This window comes from Cricetulus griseus, chromosome 5, assembly GCF_003668045.3.
Source record: "Cricetulus griseus strain 17A/GY chromosome 5, alternate assembly CriGri-PICRH-1.0, whole genome shotgun sequence".
NCBI classification, from domain to species: domain Eukaryota; kingdom Metazoa; phylum Chordata; class Mammalia; order Rodentia; family Cricetidae; genus Cricetulus; species Cricetulus griseus.
This window is the reverse complement of record NC_048598.1, coordinates 35,282,889-35,304,839: the sequence shown is the minus strand read 5'-3', so window position 1 is coordinate 35,304,839 and position 21,951 is coordinate 35,282,889. Positions and strand designations below refer to the sequence as shown.

Here is a 21,951-nt window from a genome sequence, read left to right as displayed (position 1 = left end):
GCACTTTACCCCAGGAATTTTGTACCATCTCACACTGCACTCTAGGCCTGCTGCTAAGTGTGTGTCAAGGGCTCTTCAATTGAATGGCAGCGAAGCACAGGGATTCACAGCCTCAGCTGTTGGCTGCTGAGCTGAACCGGTGGTGAGTTCTCAGCCTCTTCTGACTTGACAGGTGGAGGTGGGACAGGAAAGATTGGGAGGCCCACACTTCCTCAAGAGGGGTGATGTGGAGCCCAACGTGGATGGACGTTTGCACCGGCAGGTTCGGACCCGCAGGCCGGGCGCGGTGAAGCATCCGAGCCCCCCCCCCCCACGGCCCCCAAAGCTTCGGTGGATCAGTGGGCCCTTGCCTCCACCCAGCGGGGCGCGGCGCGGGGCGGGGCCACCTGGAGCTCCGCCCTCCGAGTAGCGGAGGTGCCTGGGCAAGAGGGGGGCGGGAGACGCTCTGTCCCACGCTCGTCCTGTGCTCGGTGGTTTAAAGATGGCGGCGGCGGCTGGGGCGCGGAGCCGCCGGAGGGGGAGGGAGAAGGCGAGTCTGTGAGTCGCTGGGAGGCAGCGCGGCGGCGGCTGTTAAGGAGTCCGCGTGCGGAGCCGCCGGCGACTCGGGCCCGCGGGGCCTGGGCTTGGGCCGGAGAGGCCGGAGCGGCGCCAGGAGCTCCGAGGCCGGAGCAGAGGAGGAATGTGAGCAGGGGTCGGCGGGGGCGCGGGAGTACGCGAGCGGCGGGATGGGGCAGCAGGTGGGCCGCGTCGGGGAGGCTCCCGGGCTCCAGCAGCCGCAGCCGCGTGGGATCCGGGGCAGCAGCGCAGCCAGGCCCTCGGGCCGCAGGCGGGACCCGGCGGGGCGTACCGCGGACACCGGCTTCAATGTCTTCACCCAGCACGGTGAGTGTGTCCGGAGCCGGCGAAGGGCGTGAGGGAGGCCGGAGGTGGGGTGGGGTCGGGGCGAGGTGCGAGGCGGACGGGCAGCCCTCGGGGGGCGAGGGCTGGAGGGGTGCCCGCGAGTGGGGGCGGAATCTGCTGCCATCTGGGCCAGTCACGGGAGGCGAGGCACACCCCTCCCCCCGCCCGGCTCCGCGCTCCAGCCTGGCTGGCAGCGTCTGGGGGCCGCGGCAGAGAGCGAGGAGGGGGTCTTAGGGACCCAGGCTAGACTGGCTGCTGTCCTGGGACAGGACGGGGGGACTGTGGAACAAGGGGTGGTATCTATCCCTAGGGAGGGAAGGATGAAGGCAGGTATGAGCACAGGTTAAGGAGGTGGGAGGATAAACCGGTTGTTAACGACGGGAACGAGTTGTGCCCTGAGGAATTGGGAAATAGGTACTGCATCTTAAGCGATCGTGGCATATTCGGTATGTGTTTTATTAATCGGGCAGTGAGCAGTGTCAGAATGGTGAACTGTGAGCCCTTTTTAGCATCTCTCTACTTTCAACAGAGTCTTTTCCCTAAACTAAAAATGAAGGGCTTTACCAAACCACCCTGTTTTGTGTATCTTGAGTAGGACACAGGATTCTGAGATGGCTGGTTGGGGCTGTAGATGGGTGGGTATGGTTAGGGCTTCCATGAGGATATGAATGAGTTTTTCTTTTGAGTCGCAGTTGTGTGTACATATACGCATAGGTAGGTGCTCCAGGCAGTCTGGAACTTACCCTGTCTTAAATAGTTTTTTAGAAGAGCTGTCTCTAAACTATTTAAAATTACATTTATTTTGTGTGTGAGTATATGTGTGCGGGTGCATGTATGCAGGGCTCAGAAGACAACTCCGGGAATCACTCTCTCCTTCCACCATGTGGGTTTCAGGTATTGAACTCACCACCAGGCTTGGAGGCAAGTGCCTTTACTTACTGAGCCATCTTGTTGGTCCAGTGACTCTAAACTCTTAATAAATACATTTTTGAGCACATACTCTGTTAATTTGTCTTTATTATATACATTAGCTACTGTTCTAGTAATGTAATTAACAAGCAGAAATAGAGTATAAGAAAGGGTACAGTGGGAAAAATTAAGTATAGAGCTCTGTAAACCAGGGACAGTGCACACAGTATGACTGAGGCCCAGGTTCAAGCCCCAGCAGCAAAAAAGGAGAAAAAAAAATGAGTATTAATTTTTTTCTAGAAGCCAAGTGGATTCTTTTGTTCTTCTGTGGTGTTGTTGACCATTTTTGAGAGCACTAGAGGAGGACAGACTAGAGAAGAGGGAAAAGAAGCAGATGATATCCTAATACCCTCACGAGACTGGTGATGTAGATGTGACTTTTATCGAAAGAACTGACTAGTGTAAACTGGATGAGAAGTAGCAAGTTAGTTTCACTGACAATACATGTATGCAAGGTAAAGGATAAACAGTGCCCCACACCACATAGTTTGGGGAAAGGGAAGGATAGGAAGTGTAAACTGGTCACAAGAAAGGGAGTTTTAAAGGAAGTGATGATAGATGGTAGCATACAAAAAGATGGTTCTGGGGATTTATAGCTATTGGGTGAGTTGTGTCTGAATTCTGCATTTGGACTTCTTTGTTTTCCCTTTCCCTTCTTCATTCTTTCTCTTTTCTTTTTTTAAAGATTTTATTTGTTTATTATGTATACAACATTCTGCTTCCATGTATATCTGCACACCAGAAGAGGGCACCAGATCCCATACTGGATGGTTGTGAGCCACCATGTGGTTGCTGGGAATTGAACTCGGGACCTCTGGAAGAGCAGCCTGTGCTTTTAACCTCTGAGCCATCTCTCCAGCCCCTCCCCTTTCCTTTTTTAATTTTTAAAAACCAGTTAAAATTTTTATGTGTGGGTGTTTGTTGCATGTATTTCTGGTCTCCTCTTGAAACTAGAGGGTGGTGGGTGAGCTGCCATGTGGGTGCTAGTGATTGAACCCGGGTGCTCTAGAACAGTAGCGGGTGCTCTTAACCACTAAGCCATCACTCCAGCTCCAGAGTTGTTTCTGAATGGAGGAGGCAGGTGATTTGGGGCTTTCTTAGTTTTACATGCTCACTGTTAAAGATAAGCTTGAGCAGCTCTTCAAGGTGTATTGATTTATATGCAGGTGCTATTCATATAGTGTTTATTGAAATAGTAAAACTTAGGGAAAAGGTTAACAGTTTTCAGGGAGAGATCCACATAGCTTTACTTTGTGGGATTATTGTACTAAGCATGGCCCAGAGGGCAGCAGTAACCCCTTCCCCCTTCCTGCCTGTAAGAAGGAAAAAGTCATGAATAGACTAGGAAGAGGTTTTGAAGGATGGACATGATTTGGACCTGTGGGAAAATGGGAAGTCATGGATGAAATAGTCAGGAGATGCTAGAACAAAAATCAGAAGAGCAAAGTATTTGGGTTTTCCTCTTCCTTTTTTTTTTTTTTTTCCTTTTTGTGCTATGGGACCTTACTATACAACCCTGGCTGTCCAGGAACTCACTATGTAGACCAGGCTGCTCCTCAACCTCAGAGAAGTTGGCCTGCTTCTTCCTCCTGGGTGCTGGGTCTAAAGAGGTGTGCCAACATGCATACTCGTAGGGTCTCTGTTTAGTTCAGGCCACCCTCAGATTTGCAATCCTCCTACTCACTCAAACTCAAATGCTGGGGTTACAGAAGTTAACACCAGCTGCCACCTCTGAGTTTATTTGTCTGCGAAAGAGATGCCCTCTAAGTTTTTAATTTTATGACTCTAATTGAGAAGTAATAGGAACAAAACCTTTAATTGATTGAAAGACTGGGTTATGTGAAATCTGGCAGAAAAGTTTCATGAGTTCAGTTGATTGGCTATAGTTTATAGGATCTGTCGATAAACTCAAGTGTGAAATGTGATGCTGGGAAGTTGGCCTTGAAATCAGTGGATTGGAAGCAGTGGAAACAGGAGAGGTGAGTTCAAGGTGCATTCTGTTCAGTGAGCACGAGTGCTGTGGAGTACCTGTGGGCGCGGAGGGCCTTGAGAACTCGAGTCCTAACTTCACGAATTTAAAGGATTAGATTCTTCTCTCTCTCTCTCTCTCTCTCTCTCTCTCTCTCTCTCTCTCTCTCTCTCTCTCTCTCTCTCTCTCTCTTGTGTAATAGTCCTGGCTGCCCTGGAATTCAATTTGTGGACCAAGCTGGCTTCAAACTCACAGAGATGCTCCTGCCTCTGCCTCCCAAGTGCTGTGATTAAAAGCGTGCACCACCACAGCCCGACCAAGGACTTGATTCTAAGAGTTCTCTTTGGAATTATTGAAGGTGGGAACCCTGGAACTATTGTGTCAGTATTTGAAATCTGACTGTTTATTTCCTTTGTGACCCTGATCAACTTATATATTGGGCTCAGTATTTGTAAAATAGGGATTATAAGAGTACCTAGTATTTTATGAGTTCAAATTGCAAAGCATTTAGAATAGTTCCTTTCACATTCAGTATGGGTGAAGTGTGATAGTGCACTTTAATCTCAGCACCCAGGAGGCAGAGAAAGATGTGTTTCTCTTTGAGTTCAAGGACAGCGTGGTCTAAAATAGACCCTGTCTCAAAACAAATTTTTTTCTAAATAAAAATGAATTCAATGTGTCATATGTTTTTGTCATTCTTCTTATTATTTCTATTTTATGTTCATCAGTGTTTACCTCATGTATGTCTGTGTGAAGGTGTCCGAAGCCTTGGAACTGGAGTTACAGACAGGTGTGAACTGCCATGTGGGTGCTGAGAATTGAGCCCAGGTTCTCTGGAAGAACAGCCAGTACTCTTAACCACTGAGCCATTTCTTCAGCCCCTATTCTTATTATCAAAAATGAGGACGTGTCAAAGTTAACACCAAGGTTTTTGTACCTGGGATAATGATTTATTGGCAAAGTTGAATGTTAAAAGCAGATGGATAGGATGTGAAGATGATAGCCAAAGGCTAGTATGAAAAGAGTAGAAATAATAAATACTGGAAGAAATAAAGATGAAATAATTCTGGGGGCGGTGGTGGTCTGGGGGATTGAACTGAGGGCCTCATACAAGCTAGACAGTACTCTACCACTGAGCCAATTTGTATACATTCAATTCAGAATCTACCACGTTTCTAACAGTAGTAGCCCATGAAGGATAGCCTGTCCCACCTGGGGAGGCTCAAGTTAGTAATGTGAAGACATTGTTTGCGTGTACCTAAGGAGACAAAAGCGGGTGCTGTAGAGGGTTAGGGAGATGGCTCAGTGGTCTGGCACTTCCTGGCATGCCAAAAGTCCTGTCTTTAACCTCCTGTACTGTTTTAAAAATAGACAGACAGACAGACAGTCCTGTCTTTAACCTCCTGTACTGTTTTAAAAATAGACACAGACAGACAGACAGACACACGCACACGCACGCACGCACGTACTCGCGGGAGCATGCGCACACACACACCCCTTACCTGAGTTTGAGGTCAGCCTGATCTACATAGCAAGTATACATTTGACATTATTGTGGAAAGATATCGAGGTCGTGGAACTAATATCCTTTGGCTAGTCCATGCCTATAATCCCAGCTCTAGGAAGCTGAGGCAGATGGATTATTGTGTATTTGTGGTTAGCCTGGAGGGATGGAGTGACTATCAGACCAGCCATGGCTGTCTCAAAAAACAGGGAAAAAATTTACTGTCTTGAGTTTATTGAATTATTAGCATGTAAATCCATAGCTAATAGGTCTTGTGTGGAGCTGGAGAGATGGCTGAGTAGTTGAGCATTAGCTGCTCTTGCAGAGGACCTGAGTTTGGTTACTAGAACCCATTCTAAGGTGGCTCATAATTGCCTGTAAGTCTAGCTCCAGTTGATCTGATGCCTCCTCTGACCTCCTCCAGCGTCTCCAAACATACAACACACACACACACAGCGCAAAAAGAAATCTTAAAAGTGTGACAGGCTCTTGTGGTTACATGTAGATTTAAAATCTTAAATTATTACTATTGTTATTGTGTGTATCTATCTATATCTATGTGCAGTGCGTGTGCATGTGTGTTTGAGTGCAGGTGTATGTGGAGGTCAGAGAACAATTTTTGGCAGTTCTTGCCCTTCTATCATGGGTTCCTGGAATTGAATTCATATCCTCATGTAGGGAGACACTGTAGCCCCGCCTCCTAGTAGCCTGGACAGGTGTGCCGGGACACGCCCATGAGGGTGTGGTGAGGGGAAATTTAAATGGTGATGTGGAAAGGTTCTTAAGGGCCGAGCACACGTGGAGACCCTCTTCTCCCTTCTCCCTTCTCTCTGGCTTGCTGCCTTGCTGCCCCGGCACGCTTTGGCTTGCGCCTGGCTGGTGTTATCTGAATAGATAGAAACCTTAGCCATACAGACTGCGGATTGATCTCTTCATCGTCAGGCTTGCACAGCAATTGCTTTTGTTTGCTGAACTGTCTACATATAGGTTTTAATGTAAATTAGATATTGTATGTATCTTAGAAAGTTGATCAGAGACCATGATTTTTTTCTTTATTCAAGAGTGGCAAATTTTTTCATTGTTAATACCATGAATAAGCAGTTACAATAATTTGCTTTGCCAGAAATTTTTAGAAATGTAATTTAGGAGGAGTGAAATAATAGGCTGTATTTTGGCACGAAAGAATGAGGTTTTGTATGATTTGTCAGGTTTTTAGTTGAAGCTTTCTTGGTGAGCTGATGTTTTGTGCTAGTAATCTATGGTTGAATCTACTTGTCTTTTTTAATTGTTTGTCTTGCTGTGTACAGTAGACTGGCCTTGAGCTTCCTCTAGTCTTCCTGCCTCAGCTTCCCTAGTGCTGACATTACCAGTGTGCACCACCATGCCTAGTATCTGGAATACCTTTCAACAGTTAAAAGATTTCAAGTCAGTGTTGTTTCCTTCCTACCTTCTTTCTGAAAATTATATTAAAAAATAACTACAAATTATGAGATTTTGAGTAATACAATTTTTTTTCTTAAACTCATTATTTTAAATCATTGGACTTTTCTCTTTTGTATGTATAGTGTATTGGCTTGCCTGTTTTCCTCCCCTCCCCAAGACAGGGTTTCTCTGTGTAGCCTTGGCTGTCCTCGAACTCACAGAGATCCATCTGCCACTGCCTCCTGAGTATTGCAATTAAAGGTGTGAGCCACCATTGCCCAGCTCTATAATTCATTTTTAAGTCTTTACAGAATAAGTTGTGGGTACTCCAAAGTGAAATGATATTCCAGAAGATAGTATGATCTGCTGTAGTGACCACTTACTGTATTTTGTCCATTGAAATAGTCTCTATGTGTGGCCCAGGCTGGTATTGCTCTGTTTATTTAAGATAGAGTCTCCTGTAGCCTAGGATTGCCTAAAACTTGACAACTGAGGATGGCCTTGAATTCCCTATTCTCCTCTCTCCACTTCCCAAACGCTGACATTACAGATGTACACCACCACTTGGGACTTGTAGGCTAGTCTTGAACTCTAGCCTACCTCTACCTCTAAGCTGCTAGAATTGTAGGTATTATCATACGTGGCAGTGATCACTAATTGTTAGGAGAATTAAATTTTTGTTGTTCTTTTTTAGATAGTGTCTCACTTTATATCATAAGCTGGCAGGCAACTCACCATGTAGGCCAGAAAAACTTAAAAAAGAAAAAAATTGTTTGGCCTCCTGTAATCCCAGCTCTCAGGTGGCAGAGTTAGGAAGACTGAAAGTTATGAATGTAGAAAAGAGTGTAAAATACTAACTACCCAGGACCCCCTATTAGTAGTGGACCATACTGGGAAGGTGGCTCAGAACTACTTACTAAACAGAAATGACAGCTGAGAGCACATATCCACAGCCATCAGACAGAGAGGGCACATTGGGAATGGCTCTAGTCCTTTGAATCCTCAAAGCCTGCCTCCAGTGACACACTTCCTCTAACAAGACCTCGCCTTCTCCAATCCTTCCCAAAGAGTTTCATCGACTGGGGATCAAAGATTGAAACATAGGCCCTGATAGGTGCCATGCTCATTCAGCTCACCACACTTTGTATCCCTTTACTAGAACCTAAACTAGGTAGATGTTCTTGAGTGTAATAGTGTCAGTTTAAAACATTTTATACTGACAATGTATCTAATAAGTAACAATTTTACTTGATACAATTTTAGGTGGGGGCTGGGGAGATGACTCAGATAGGTGGCGCTTAGGGGCTCACTGGCAGACTGTTGTAACTGAAATGGAGAGCTTCCAGTTCACTGAAAGACCCTGTCTCAGAAAATAAGGTGGAAAAAGATTGGGAAAGACATTCTCATGTCAGTCTCTGGTCTCCATGTTGGCTCATGGGGGTGAGCTCACCCTCATACACATTCATGCAACACACATTGAGAGAGAGAGAGGGAGAGGGAGGGAGGGAGGGAGGGAGAGAGAGAAAGAGAGAGAGAGAGAGAGAGAGAGAGAGAGAGAGAGAGAGAGAGAGAGAGAGAGAGAGAGAACAAAAAAGAAAGCTGTAGGCAGCTGTTTTTATCTTGATATCAGAATACCCAGATGTGGACAGTATCTGATAGCATCTTAGTCTTGAGCATAAACATAACTATGTGGAGGGGGGCACCGTTTTATAACATTAGAATATATCATTGAAGCCTGGCATTGTTGGTGCACGACTTTAGTTCCAGCACTTGGGAGGCAGAGGCAGGTGGATCTCTGTGAATTCAAGACCAGCCTGGCTAGTTCCCGGACAGCCTCCAAAGCAATACAGAGAAACCTTGACTCCCCCCCAAAAAAGCCTCCCTCTCCCCCCCAAAAAAGAATATATAATTGAAGTGCTCCAATGATCTGGTATTAGAATTTATGTTAGCTGCCTGAAGTATTCTCTCTAGTTTATTACTGCACTATACAACTTATAAGAACCTTTTTATTTCCAGATAAAATATGTCAGGCCTGTGCTGTAAGAGCTTTTAGCTGCAGAGCAATCTTGTCAACCCAGAGCATTTTCTCTCTTTCTATATTAGTCTAGAGTATACTTACTAATTGCACATGTTAATGACTCTAAGGTATAATTTTGATAGAACTGCTTCCCCAAAACTGTCAATGCTCAGGTAGCTGTTAATGAACATTTTCATTTAAGAAGTTAGAGAGGGGCTGGAGAGATGGCTCAGAGGTTAAGACTACTGACTGCTCTTCCTGAGGTCTTGAGACTCCCAACAACCATATGATGGCTCACAACCATCTGTAATGAGATCTGGTGCCCTTTTCTGGCATATAGGTACACATTCAGGCAGAACACTGCATATATAATAAATAAGTAAATCTTTAAAAAAAAAAAAAAAGAGGATCCTGCCTTGGCTTGGTCTCCAACTGAGAGATTCTCTTGTCTGTCTCTCAGTGCTGGAATTAAAGCAGTGCACCACCATGTCCAGTGAAAGTATTTATTTTTATCATATTTAATCATGAGTGTGTTTGTGCGTGGGTGTGTGCACATTAAAGCAGGTATCTACAGAGACAGGCTCTGTATCTCCTGGAGCCAGAGTTGGAGGTACTTATGGGTCATCCACTGGGAACCAGGCTCAGGTGTTCTTCAGGAACATCAGGCTCCTGACCTGAGTGATCTCTCTAGCCACTACCACCAGTCTTTAAAAAAACAAAAAAACAAATAAAAAAATTAAGTTAAAAACTTTTGAGTGTGAGTTTTTTTTTGTGCAATAATTCTTTGTTAGTAAGCACTGCTGTTTTGGTTGCATGTAGACTCTGAGAATATCATACAAATTAGATCGTTGTTTCAGTGTTGCTTTCAGTCAGACTTCCAATCAAATAAAAGCGTAGATGAATACACATTTAATATAATAGTATCCCAAATTTAGTCTGGTTTCTTTCAAGAAACAGTAAGTACATTGAGCTCTGGCTTCATTTTGCTTCTTGTAATGTGCTGAGTTGTGTGGTGATTTGCTGGCTTCTCCACAGTGAGTGCTGCCAGTGTTGGGTTTTGACCAGCATAACACAGCTCGGCAGGCTCAGGCCATTTGTATTCCATGGTGTGCTGTCCTAGGAGAGAGGACTGACCCAGAAATCTTTCAGTTGATGTGGTCAAGGTCAAAGGTAGCTTAATAGACAGTATAATACATATATTTTGGTAATCTACCCTTCCCTCTATGCTAATTACAACAAACTGGAAAAACAAAACACTACTGAGTTAAAACCCAAGTTTGCGACTTAGTATTTTGTGGTTCCAGGTAATTACTAAGAAAATATTCTATAAAAACTAACAATAGCTGGATGGTGGTGGCTCATGCCTTTAATCTCAGCACTTGGGAGGCAGAGGCAGGTGGATCTCTGTGAGTTCGAGGCCAGCCTGGTCTACAGAGAGAGTTCCAGGACAGGCTCCAAAGTCTTGAAAAACCACAAAAAAAAAAAAAAAAAAAAAAAAACCAAACCAAAACCAAAAACAAAACTAACAATATCACCCATCTGTTCTTTTGTAAAAAGGTTGATGCACAAAGCTTTTTGTTATAGTAACTCTTTGATTGATTTAAAGATTGTATTTAGTTAGGTACAAAGATACCTAAATGCAGAACTCAAATGTATTGTAGAGGAGCTTATATAGTAATCAGCAAATAGCAGGACATGGTGGCACATGCCTTTAATCCCAACGCTAGGGAGGCAGAGGCCAGCCTGCTTTACGTAGTGAGTTCCAGGGCAGCCAAGGCTATGTAGAGAGAACCTGTGGGTTTGTTTTTTTTAGGTTTGAGGTTTATTTAGAACTTTAAAAAAAGATTTAATTAGTTTTACGTTTCTGGGTATTGCCTGCATGTATGTCTGTGCACCACACGTGTGAAGTGCCCACAGTGGCCAAGAGAGGCACTAAAGTGTCAGACAGGTGTGAAGCACCTTTTGAGTGTTGAACTGAGTCTTCAGGAAGAGCACCTGGTGCTCTTCACCATCTCTCCAGCCCAGATCTGTGGATACATAAGTAGAAAATCATTTATTTATTATATTATTGTCACTATTATTATTATTATTTGGCTTTTTGAAACAGGGTTTCTCTGGGTAATAGCTCTGGCTGTCCTGAGACTCAATTTGTAGACTAGGCTGACCTTGAACTCACGAAGATCTTCGTGCCTCTGCCTCCCTAGTACTGGGATTAAAGGCGTGTACCACCACCGCCTGGGTATCATTATTATAATCAATATTTTGGTTAGCATACAAATAAATGGGTTTTACCCTGACATTTTCATACATATATATCTATCTTCATTGTTCAGATAGTAACATGATATTTGTTATTGTAGTACATAGTTCATAGTCAGTTAAGGTGCTTTGAACAAACCTGAACATTCTTTGTAGTTGTTGATGGGTTTTAAAAAAGTACTTCAAATCTGCCTTTATTCTCTTAGTAGACTTCCCCCCACTTAATTGCCCTATTTTTAGCTTAACTGTATTTTACCATATTCATTTGTTTATTTATTTGAGACAGTCTCACATTGTAGCCCTAGCTGACCTGGAACTCTATATGTAGTCCAGGGTGGCCTTGAACTCTAGCCAACCCTCCTACCTTAGCTTCTAGAGAGCAACCATACTTGGCTTTTAAGTAAGTCTTCAAGTAAAGCTTTATGAAATTCTATCTTTATCATTCTGTTTCATTAAAAATTTCTTATTGTTTTATAATTAACCCTGTTTAGAAAAATAATACTTTTCTAAGTTCTTTGACCTTATTACTTCAAGACTTTTTCTTGAAATTAACTGTGTTCAAACAGAAGGGTTTGGTATGGTAGATGTGGGAAAAGTTTGTCTTAAAGGAGGACTCTTTACACAACATTTTTGGAGTTTGTTGTTTTCAAGTTTAGGACATTTTGTTTATTTTTCTGCTTTCCATGGTATTTACCTTTTCATATATATTTTTCATATATATATATTTTTTTCATATATATATATATATATATACATATATATATATATGTTGTTGTTTTGGTTTTTCGAGACAGGGTTTCTCTGTAGCTTTGTAGCCTATCCTGGCACTTGCTCTGTAGATGAGGCTGGCCTCCACCTGGAGTTCTTGTGTCTATATAGATGAATTCACATTGATGACTTCACAATTGGTTTTTCAGTTAGCAAATATCATCAAATTCTCTGCTGATTTGCTTGGACTCAGCTATTCCATACCACACTGCAGAATTGCTGCTTCTATCTCCTTCAGCAGTTTCTGTGGGTGGTGTGTGTTGGCAGGACTCTTTAGTTATAAGAAATAGAGGTCAGCTTATGCAGTCCATAGAAAACTCCCGTGGCTCCCTGGCCATGTAGAGAGAACTCAAGGACGGGAATGCAGCAAGGCCTGTCCAGAATCAGGAAGTGGAAGGTTGCTAAAAACTCAGCCAGAGCTGGGCATTGGTGGTGCACGCCTTTAATCCCAGCTCTCAGGAGGCAGAGACAGGCGGATCTCTGTGAGTTTGAGGCCAGCCTGGTCTCCAGAGCGAGTGCCACGATAGGCTCTAAAGCTACACAGAGAAACCCTGTCTCAAAAAACAAAAAACAAACAAACAAACAAACAAAAAGAAACCAAAAAAACTCAGCCAGTATTTATTTCTGTTTCTTGTTTTGGCTGCTATTTGCTCATTTGATTCTCCTTTCTAATTCAGCTCATATTACACTTTTTATTTTTTAACCTTCTGTTCTGATGAATAGGATGTTCCATATAGTGTCCATGTCTTGGGCTCAACTCTTAAGCTTCCAGGATTGGAATGTTACCATGATCACATCAGCTGTTAGAGTTTTTCAGTTTCTACAACTTTGAGCTAAATGATAGATGGTAATGAGGGCTGAACTGTGTGCTCGAGGATGTAGCCTCTTTTTCTCTACCAAATAATTGTCAGTAGCACTCTGCTTTCAGCTGTGACGTCTAAAATGTGTCCAGGTATTGCTGGATGTTGCTGTGGACATACAATCATCCATTGCTGAGAACCATTAACTAAAAATGTGCTTTGCTATTAGCTACCACTGGGAAGATGTCAGGAGGCTCCAGGAGTTTGGGGGGGGGGGTTGAGGGTTTAATTGTTCCTTTTAAACTTTTTTTTTTTTTACATATAAGGTATCTGTATTTAATGTACTTTCTTTTTATTTTTTTTAAAAGTGGTTTGGGAGACAAGTAGGCAGCAGACATTTACTATTAAATTGATTTATTTATTTTGGGGGAGGCATAGTATACCATGATGAATGTGTGGAGGTCAGAGGACAACTGTTCCTTCATTCCAGTGGTGAGGGTTCCAGGTATTGAACTCAGGTTGTAAGACTTGGCAGCAGGCTCTTTTACCTGCTAAGCCACCTCAGCCGCACTGATGTGCTTTATTAATTAAGATCTTTGACTAGATTTTATTTGTAGAGCTTGTCATTTGGGGGTCATTTCTCTGAATCTCTGGATTTCTCCAAATTTCCTTCTGGTTTGTTTTTCTTTTTCATAAGAGCAAGTAGTATATATGTGAAGGTATTAGTTTTTTTGTTTTTTGTTTTTTGTTTTTTTAGATTTTTTTATCATGTATACAATGTTCCGCCTGCATGTTGCCTGCAGGCCAGAAGAGGGCATCAGATCTCATTATAGATGGTTGTGAGCCACCCTGTGGTTGCTGGGAATTGAACTCAGGACCTCTGGAAGAGCGTCAGTGCTCTTAACCCCTGAGCCATCTCTCCAGCTCCTAGTTTTTTTGTTTTGTTTTGTTTTGTTTTTTGTTTTTTAAGAAGAAAGTTGTGAGTTTGGTTCTTTGACAGAGGTATAAACATTTAGAACTGGAAGAAATCTTAAATATAGTGACTTCAATAAAGTTGATTTACAGATAGGCAAACTGGTGTTTGGGGGAGTTGAAAACAGTTGAGGATGCCCGTAAGCCTGTTGCTAGATGCAGAGGAAGGAAATACATTCTTTCCCTCACTCTTACTCTGTTCTTGGCTGAAATCATTGTAACAAAAGGCAGACCAGTAAGAGAAACTCTGGGAGTTGTATATCCTCTGGTTTTACAGAAGGATGTTTCACTTAGATTATTTCCCTACATTGGCTTGGCCTGCCCCCCCAAAAAAAAACAACTAAAAAAAAACCCAAAACAAACAAAACCCCCAGATTCTTCTGTAGCCTGAGCCAATCTAGAACTCAGTATGTGGCTGAGAATGACCTTGAATTTGTGGTCCTCAGCAGTTTGTGCAAACGCTGTGTAGAAGCAAGACTCTGCATGGTATTCTACCAACCGATCTGGGTTCCCAGCCCTTAGCAGCCTGGCTTTTACATTGTTTTGTACTCTTCAGTTCATTGATATCCTTGGGTTGGTGTGTGTACCCATTTTTCTCTATGTTCTAAAAGCCTTTATGATATAGAAGGGGAAAATGTAGTATATCATTTGTTAAAAGTTAAAAAATATAATGGATTAGTTCATTTGATATTAGTTTGCAGAAATTGTGTTCTACCCTTTCTCATGTTTTTAGACATGTTAAAAGACTATTAATAAAATAAATGTATATTATTACTATTAGGAAATACGTTTCTTTTAAACAGTTTGAGATAAAAATAGGTGGTACAGGCCTGTATTTCCCCCTGCTCTGGACGCTTAGGCAGGAAAGGTAGAGTTTAAGGCTTGTTTGGTCTACAGAGTGCGTCTCCAAGCAGCATGGGCACTCAGACCTTGTTTTCACTGAAGGTAGAGCTCTTGCTTAGTACATGTGAGGCCCCACGTTCAGTCCCCAGTAAATGTAGGCATGGTGGTGACACGGTTAATTAACAAAATGACGTTTCTAACTTTAAACAGATTTTTAAATCTTTTCTTATTTTAAATTTTTTAATGGTATATTATTTATTTATTTATTTTAGCTTTATTTTATGTGCATTGGCATCAGAGCCCCTGGAACTGGAGTTACAGAGAGTTGTGACTGCCATGTGGGTGCTGGGAATTGAACCAGATCCTCTAGTGCCATCTCTCCAGCCCCCAGATTTTTTTAATCTTAAAATTTGTTTCATTGTTTGCTTTTGTATGCATTTGTCTATTTTTTGTATGTGTGCATCTGTGCTTGCTAGGCTAAGCTCCCCAACTCCTCCACCTTGTGTTTTGAGACAGGGTCTCTCACTGCACCTGGAACTCCTAGATTTGGCTAGACTTGCTGGCCAGCAAATCCCAGGGATCTTTCTTTTCTGTTCCTGCCTCCCCAGTGCTGGTGTGTGCTGCCTGGGCTGACCTGTTACATTGATGTTGGAGTCAGAATTCATGTTTTCATGCTTGCTTGGCAAATACTTCATTGAGTGCCCTCCCTAGCCCCTTTGTTTCTTTGAAAAACAGTGAGTCATATGGCCTCACTGTACACCCAAGGCTGCCCTGGAACTTCTATTCCCCTGCCTCTGCTTCCCAAGTGTTAGGATTAGAGGCCTGCATCTCTGTGTCCACTTTATACTTGCATGCTTGAGACTTTTAGGTTTCTTGGTGGGTCCTTGGAATTATAACATAGAGCTGTAAACTATTTTTTTTTCCTTAAGACAGGATCTCAGGTGGCTTCGTGGCGCAATGGATAGCACATTGGACTTCTAAAGGAAGACAGGGTCTCACTGTGTAGCCATGGTTGACCCAGAGCTTGCTGTTGTATAGATAAGGCTGGTCTTGAACTCACAGAGATCTGTCTGCTTCTGCCTCCCAAGTGCTAGTATTAACAGCATGTACTACCACACCTGGGTGTAACCATTTATAAAGCATGATGTTAATAGCACAGACTTATGTGTTAGACCATGTGACTTTAAGATTCTCAAGTAGGCTGGGCGTTGGTGGCACACACTTTTAATCCCAGCACTCGGGAGGCAGAGGCAGGCAGATCTCTGTGAGTTCGAGACCAGCCTGGTCTACAAGAGCTAGTTCCAGGACAGCCTCCAAAGCCACAGAGAAACCCTGTCTTGAAAAACCAAAAAAACAAAACAAAACAAATGATTCTTAAGTAAATTAATGATTTTGGTAGCTTGACTTAGATAAAAACAAATTTAGAACCTTAAGAGACCTTAGAAGTCATATGTTTCTAGGCAAGTTATTTTTTCCTCATCTATAATAGTAGTGTTGAGAGTACCTACCTGACAAAGTTGTTGTGAGGATTAAATTATTGTTACGTGTGAAATTCCCGCAGTGTGTGTGGTGCATGGTAAATAGAAGGTGATAGTCGTTTGTACCCACAACTTTTGAAAAAAAATTGTATTTTATTTGTGTGTGTATAGTAGTGGGGATTGAATCTAGGGCTTCACATATGCCAGGCAAATGCTCTGCTATTGAGTTAAGATACTGTTCCAGTTTCTCTATTATTATTGTTATTGTTGTTGTTGAGGCACTTTCAGATAGCTCCAAATGCCCGATGCATTTTTAAAAACAGTCTGAAAAATGTTAAGGCTAAGATGACTTTGAGATATTAATATATGGTATCATAATTGAGGTATATGCTGTGCCTTGGCTTAATTTCCATGTTTCTTTCTTTCTTTCTTTTTTCTTTTTGGTTTTTTGAGACAAGGTTTCTCTGTGTAGCTTTGGAGCCTATCCTGGCACTCACTCTGGAGACCAGATTGGCCTTGAACTTAGAGATCCGCCTGCCTCTGCCTCCTGAGTGCTGGGATTAAAGACGTGCGCCACCAACGCCCGGCAATTTCCATGTTCCTAGATGTGGACCTAAGCATAACATGTAGGTTTATTTAGTTTTTATTACAAACCTACTTCTGATTGGATATGTTTGTTCAGTACTTCACTTAGGGAAATCACTTATTCCTCTCACAAAGAAGCTGGGTACCAGCACTTGGGAGATAGAGGTGGTATGATCAGGAGTTTAAGGTTATCCTTAGTTATACAGTGAATTCAAGGCCAGCTTTGAATACAGGATACCCTGGCCCACCCTCCCTCCTTCCTCCCTTCCTCCCAAAAGGGACAAAGTTTATTTTAAAATGATCCTAAAAATACTTCTCTCGTGTAGCTAAGCTAAACAAGCAATGGAGAACTAGTGGAGCTACATCTAGAGGAGTTAGGGGGAAATGTGATGAGTGGTGTGTTGGAGATCATGGCATGTGTTGGGCAGCATATATGTAGCCTGGTGGAAACTATGGAGCTGACATACGCGCTATGAGAAATCAAAGGCTGCATGCTTGCTTTTCCCATTGTGGGCTTTGGGAGGTTTTGGCATCTTCCTTGCTCTGTGCATCTGTCTGGTGAACTTTCCTCCAGCTGGCTTTCATGGTTTTGGCTTGTCTGTAGTGTATAATGGCCGTCCAGTTTTCCTTATCATAAGTCTTTTTTTTTTTTTTTCTTTTTGGAGACAGGGTTTCTCTGTAGCTTTGGAGGCTGTCCTGGAACTAGCTCTTGTAGACCAGGCTGGTCTTGAATTCACTGAGATCCCCCTGTCTCTGCCTCCCGAGTGCTGGGACTAAAAGGCGTGTACCACCACTGCCCGGCATCCTTATCATAACTCTTAATTTTTTATTTATTTATTTTTTTTGAGATAGGGTTTCTCTGTGTAACAGTCCTGGCTATCCTGGAACTCACTTTGTAGACCAGGATGGCTTCGAACTCACTGACATCCGCCTGCCTCTGCCTCTGAGTGCTGGGATTAAAGGCTTGTGCCACCACCACCCGGCTCTTAAAGTATTCTTTTGGCTTATCCTTGCTGCTGAGTGGGCTGGTCTTTCTTTTAAACTGTAAATGATTTAATTATTGAAAGGTCAGTGATTTCAGCCACTGAGTTCAGAAGGCGTGGCAGGTCTTCTTGCTGTCTTCTCCCAGCTGTGTTACTGTGGCGGGACTCAGCATCAGTCTCTTGCGTGTCCAGAGGTAGATTATATTTACACACACATGCATTTCTATATACGCATATATAGCCACTGGCACTCCCCTCTGCTTTATTATTTATTTGTAAAGTTTTTATATTTACTTGTATATGTAAATGTATGTAAATGTGTGGGCACGTGTGTGCCGTGGTGTACGTGTGGAGGTCAGAGTATCAGTAACTTGAGGGAGTGGATTCTCTCCTGCTGAGTGGGTTCTGGAGATCAAACACATGTTTTCAGGCTTGGTGGCAGGTACCTTTCTCCTGAGTCATCTCACTTGTGCTCCCTTCTCCCCCATTAGACGAGTGGAAATATATATATCTTTTGGCAACTTCTCCCTTATCCCTTTAATTTGTATTGGTTGATTCTTCTACATCAGCAAATTATTATTGGTAATAATAAATTATTACCAATTTATTATTGGTATGTACTTGATGTGTGGGCGTGTGTATCCATTGCATGTGTGGAGTTGGTTGTCTTTTACTTTTATGTGATGCTCTGGTTTTTCTTTCTGTTGTGATGAAACACTAACCAAAAATAAGTTTTGGTTATTGGGGAGGGAAAGGATGTTTGGCTTACAAGTTACTGCCATCATCAGGAGAAGCTAGGACAAGAACTCAAGGCAGGAACTGGAACAGACACTATGGAGGAGTGCTGATCATTGGAACAGACACTATGGAGGAGTGCTGATCATTGGCCTTCATAGACAGCACAGACTCACCTGCTGTATAAGATGGGAGTGGATGGTACCACCCACAGTGGGCTGGAGCCTCCTTCATCATTTAGTAATCAAGAAAATGGCTACCAGACATGCCCACAAGTCAATCCCAGGGAGGCAGTTCTTCGGTTCAGGTATGTTAAGTTGACAGGTATGTGACATAGGTTGTCAGACTTAGGGCAGCAAGCACCTTTACATGCTGAGCCATCTCTCTGCCTTTTCTTTTTTGAGACAGGATCTTTCATTGTATCCCAGTCTGGTCTCAAACTCATGATGATCCTCCTCCCTCAGCTTCTCAGTTGAGGGAATCACCATGATTGGCTCCTTTTGTGTGTGGAGCTCTGAGGTCAGCCATGGGTGTTCTTTAGGAAACAGGCAGGCACTGTGGCTTTGGGTCTCACTGGGACCTGAGGCTTGCCTGCTAGGCTAGGCTGGCTAGCCAGTGAGCCCCAGGGCCTGTCTTTACCACCTGAGCCATCTCCCAAGCCTGCCTGCCTGCCTGCTTTCCTCCCTCCCTTTTTCCCTCCCTCCCTCCCTCCCTTCCTGTATGGGTAAATTTTATAATTAAGTTGTGTGAGTACTACAGTGAAAAATTGTGGAATGTATCACTTTACACACCTGTTAGCACAGCTCTGGATTAGCTGATAGAAAGGGTATTTCAATATGACCACCATTGAATACTTTTTATCTATCATTTTGTGAATACGGTGAATATCCTTATCCAGCATGCTTGGTGCTAGATAAAAGTGTTTCATATTTGGGAGCTTTAGGGTTTTACATAGATTCTGCAGGTTGAATATCCCTAATCTAAAATTCTGAAATCTGAAATGGTCCGAAATCTAAAACTTGCTTTAAGAAAAAGAAGCAGCAGCAGCAGCATTGGGAATTTGGGTCATTTCAGATTAGGAGCATTTGTTTTGGAGTATTTCAGACTAAGCATGCAACAACCATTGCGACGTTCTGGGTGCATTTAGTCTATTTCTGGGCTTTCTGTTCTTGTTATGTAGATTTTCCTGTTTAATTATGCACTAGGATCACAGTGCTTTAGTTACTGTAGTTTTGTAATATGCAGCACAACATGAAGGTTAGGACCTAGAAGAGCTAAATTGCCTGTCCTTGACTCTCATTTCTAGCATTTTTTCAACTACTCATCCTTGTAAGTCAGTGTCCCCGGTATGTGCTACTAGGTACTTACATTTTTACCATTGTGCTTGTTATCTCTAGGGATACATTTTGGAAAGAAAATAAGGTCCACAAAAACCATAACAAAACCCCCATGTTATTTCCAAAGGGAATGCCTCAGTTGGACTAAAACAAAACAAAAGTCACATAATATACTTGAGACTCATAACCCTAGAAAAACCTGCTTGCAATGTTGGCACTTGGCTATCTGGGAGCTTGGATTTTTGGAGGGTTCCCTCCATTCTCAGGTCTGAAAAGAATGACTCTGTAACATGAATTAATAAATGACCCTGGGACAGATATTGGGGTTCAGACTTCAAGCTGAATATTAGAAAAGCAAAGCAGCTGGCCACTAGCTTCTGATCTTTACCTCATGCTGAATGGGCTGATCCTGCTTCCGTGGGCTCTCACCAAGCCTCAAACTGTAACCTCTCCTCAGCATGGCTGGAGAATGAGTGCTTCCTACTGACTTTGCTTCTGTCTTACACATTTCTCTAATTTTGGGATTAAAGGTGTGAGCTATAATTCTCTTTTAGACAGATTCACTCTTGTGTAGATCTGGGAGACCTTGTACTCACAAATTCATCTACCTCTTAATCCTGAGTCCTAGGATTAAAGATATGTACCACTACCTCTTAGCTTTTGGTTGCTGGGATTAAAGGTGGGTGCCTGGCTTCTATGGCTTATGGCTGACTTTGCTTTCTGAATCCTCAGGCAAGCTTTAATAAATCAGAAATAATATATCACTGCTTGACTCAGTGGTTGATATTGGACATCTGCATTCTTTCTGGGATTTTGAAGTTTTGATAGATAGTAGGAAGAGGATGCTTATGTGACTGCCTCCCACTGGAAAAAGAGCTTGCCTTGGAGACATTTGATCAAGTGCCCTACCACTGAGTTGCATACTTAGCGGCGAAGAACAACTTTTGGAGGAGTGCCTGTTTTCTTCTAAACTGTCAGTATGCCCATTGCCTCTGATGATTATGCTTTGTGTTCTTTTGCTGTAACAAGTCATGGCTCTCCACCTGGTTGGTTAGCTCATTTGGTTAGGTCTCACAGTGTGATTACAGATATGTGCTGAGTTCTCTACGTCTTCCTGGGCTTGGGGACTCTGACACTACAGTAGTTGGGATATTTGGAAGTTACTTGATTCTATGAAGTTTCTATGTGGAAGCACCCAACAAATAGTTTGCCATTTGTTTCTTATTGTCCCCACATATGGTAGCAGGTAGAATAAGTAAAGCTGAAAGTAAGTTCAGATTCTAAAGCAGGACCGAGGGGAACAAAAAGCAAAAAACCCAAATTCTCTTTTTGATTTGTGGGTATGAAATTTCTGATAAAGGGGCAATATTTGCCTTTTTATTTTTGAGATAGGATCCTCAAAGCCCAGGCTTCCTTAGAACCCACATGTAAGCTGGGCTTGAGAGGCAGAGGCAGGCACATCTCTGAGTTTGAGGCCAGCCTTGTTTAAATAGTGAGTTCAGGACAGCCAAAACTACATAGTGAGACCCTGTCTCCAAACAAACAAACAAACAAACAAACACAAACCCCTCTTAAGTAGTACAAGCTAGCCTCAAGACTACAACAATGCTCCTGCTTCAGCTTCCTTAGTATGGGTTACAGGAGTGAGTTACCACACCTGGTTTAAAGGTTCTGAGTATCTTGGTGTCTTGCTAAGGTTCTGTAATTCATAGAAACACAAAGTTGTAGAAGGAAAACTGGGAGGCACTAAGTGACTCAGAGATTGAAATGCAGAAGGCACTGAGTTGTAGAAACTTTATGAGTGGTGCTTGGCATGGGTTGATACATGTTTTAGTAAGTTTCAGTGATTTAAAAGTATAGAAAGGTTGTAAGAGGGGCTGGAGAGATGGCTCAGAGTCTAAGATCAACAGCTGCTCTTCCAGAGGTCCTCTCAGTTCAATTCCCAACAACCACATGGTGGCTCACAACCATCTAAAATGGGATCTGGTGCCCTCTTCTGGTATGCAGGCATACAGGCAGAACATTGTATACATAATAAATAAATCTTTAAAAAAAAAAAAAAAGGTTGTAAGAACAGCCCATATCCCCAGTGATTGGTTATTTTGTTTTATACTCACTCTCTGCCTTTTTCTTCTTTTTCTTAATTAAAATGCATCAAAATCACCTAGAAAACACTTTAAAAAAATTGAACCAAGCAGGTGTGCTTCTCCCTGGTGATTTAGATCTAACATGTCCAGTTAAGACTTTACTGTAGGAAGCTGGTCATAGTGGTGCACACTTTTAATTCTAGCCCTTGGAAAACAGAGGCAGGCAGATCTTTGAGTTCTTTGAGTCTAGCTTGGTCTAACTTAAAAGAGTTGTAGGCCAAACTGGTCTATATAGTGAGACCCTTTCTCAAAAACTAAAAGAC

The 21,951-nt window shown here is 42.7% G+C and overlaps 1 protein-coding gene across 9 annotated transcripts in view; it reads left to right on the top strand.

Annotated features, from left to right (window-relative positions):
- The first annotated feature begins 599 nt into the window (after positions 1–599).
- Abl2 (ABL proto-oncogene 2, non-receptor tyrosine kinase) overlaps positions 600–21,951 on the top strand; it is a 96,787-nt gene continuing 75,435 nt past the window's right edge. For 5 of the 9 annotated variants that reach the window (XM_027417312.2, XM_027417311.2, XM_027417308.2 and 2 more), the window contains exon 1: positions 602–882. In XM_027417312.2, the coding sequence (XP_027273113.1) occupies positions 726–882 (157 nt within the window). In that variant the 5' untranslated portion in view covers positions 602–725. Of the gene's footprint in view, positions 883–21,951 lie in introns of all 9 variants that reach the window. The other 4 variants (XM_027417318.2, XM_027417316.2, XM_027417315.2 and 1 more) reach the window with 2 other exon arrangements.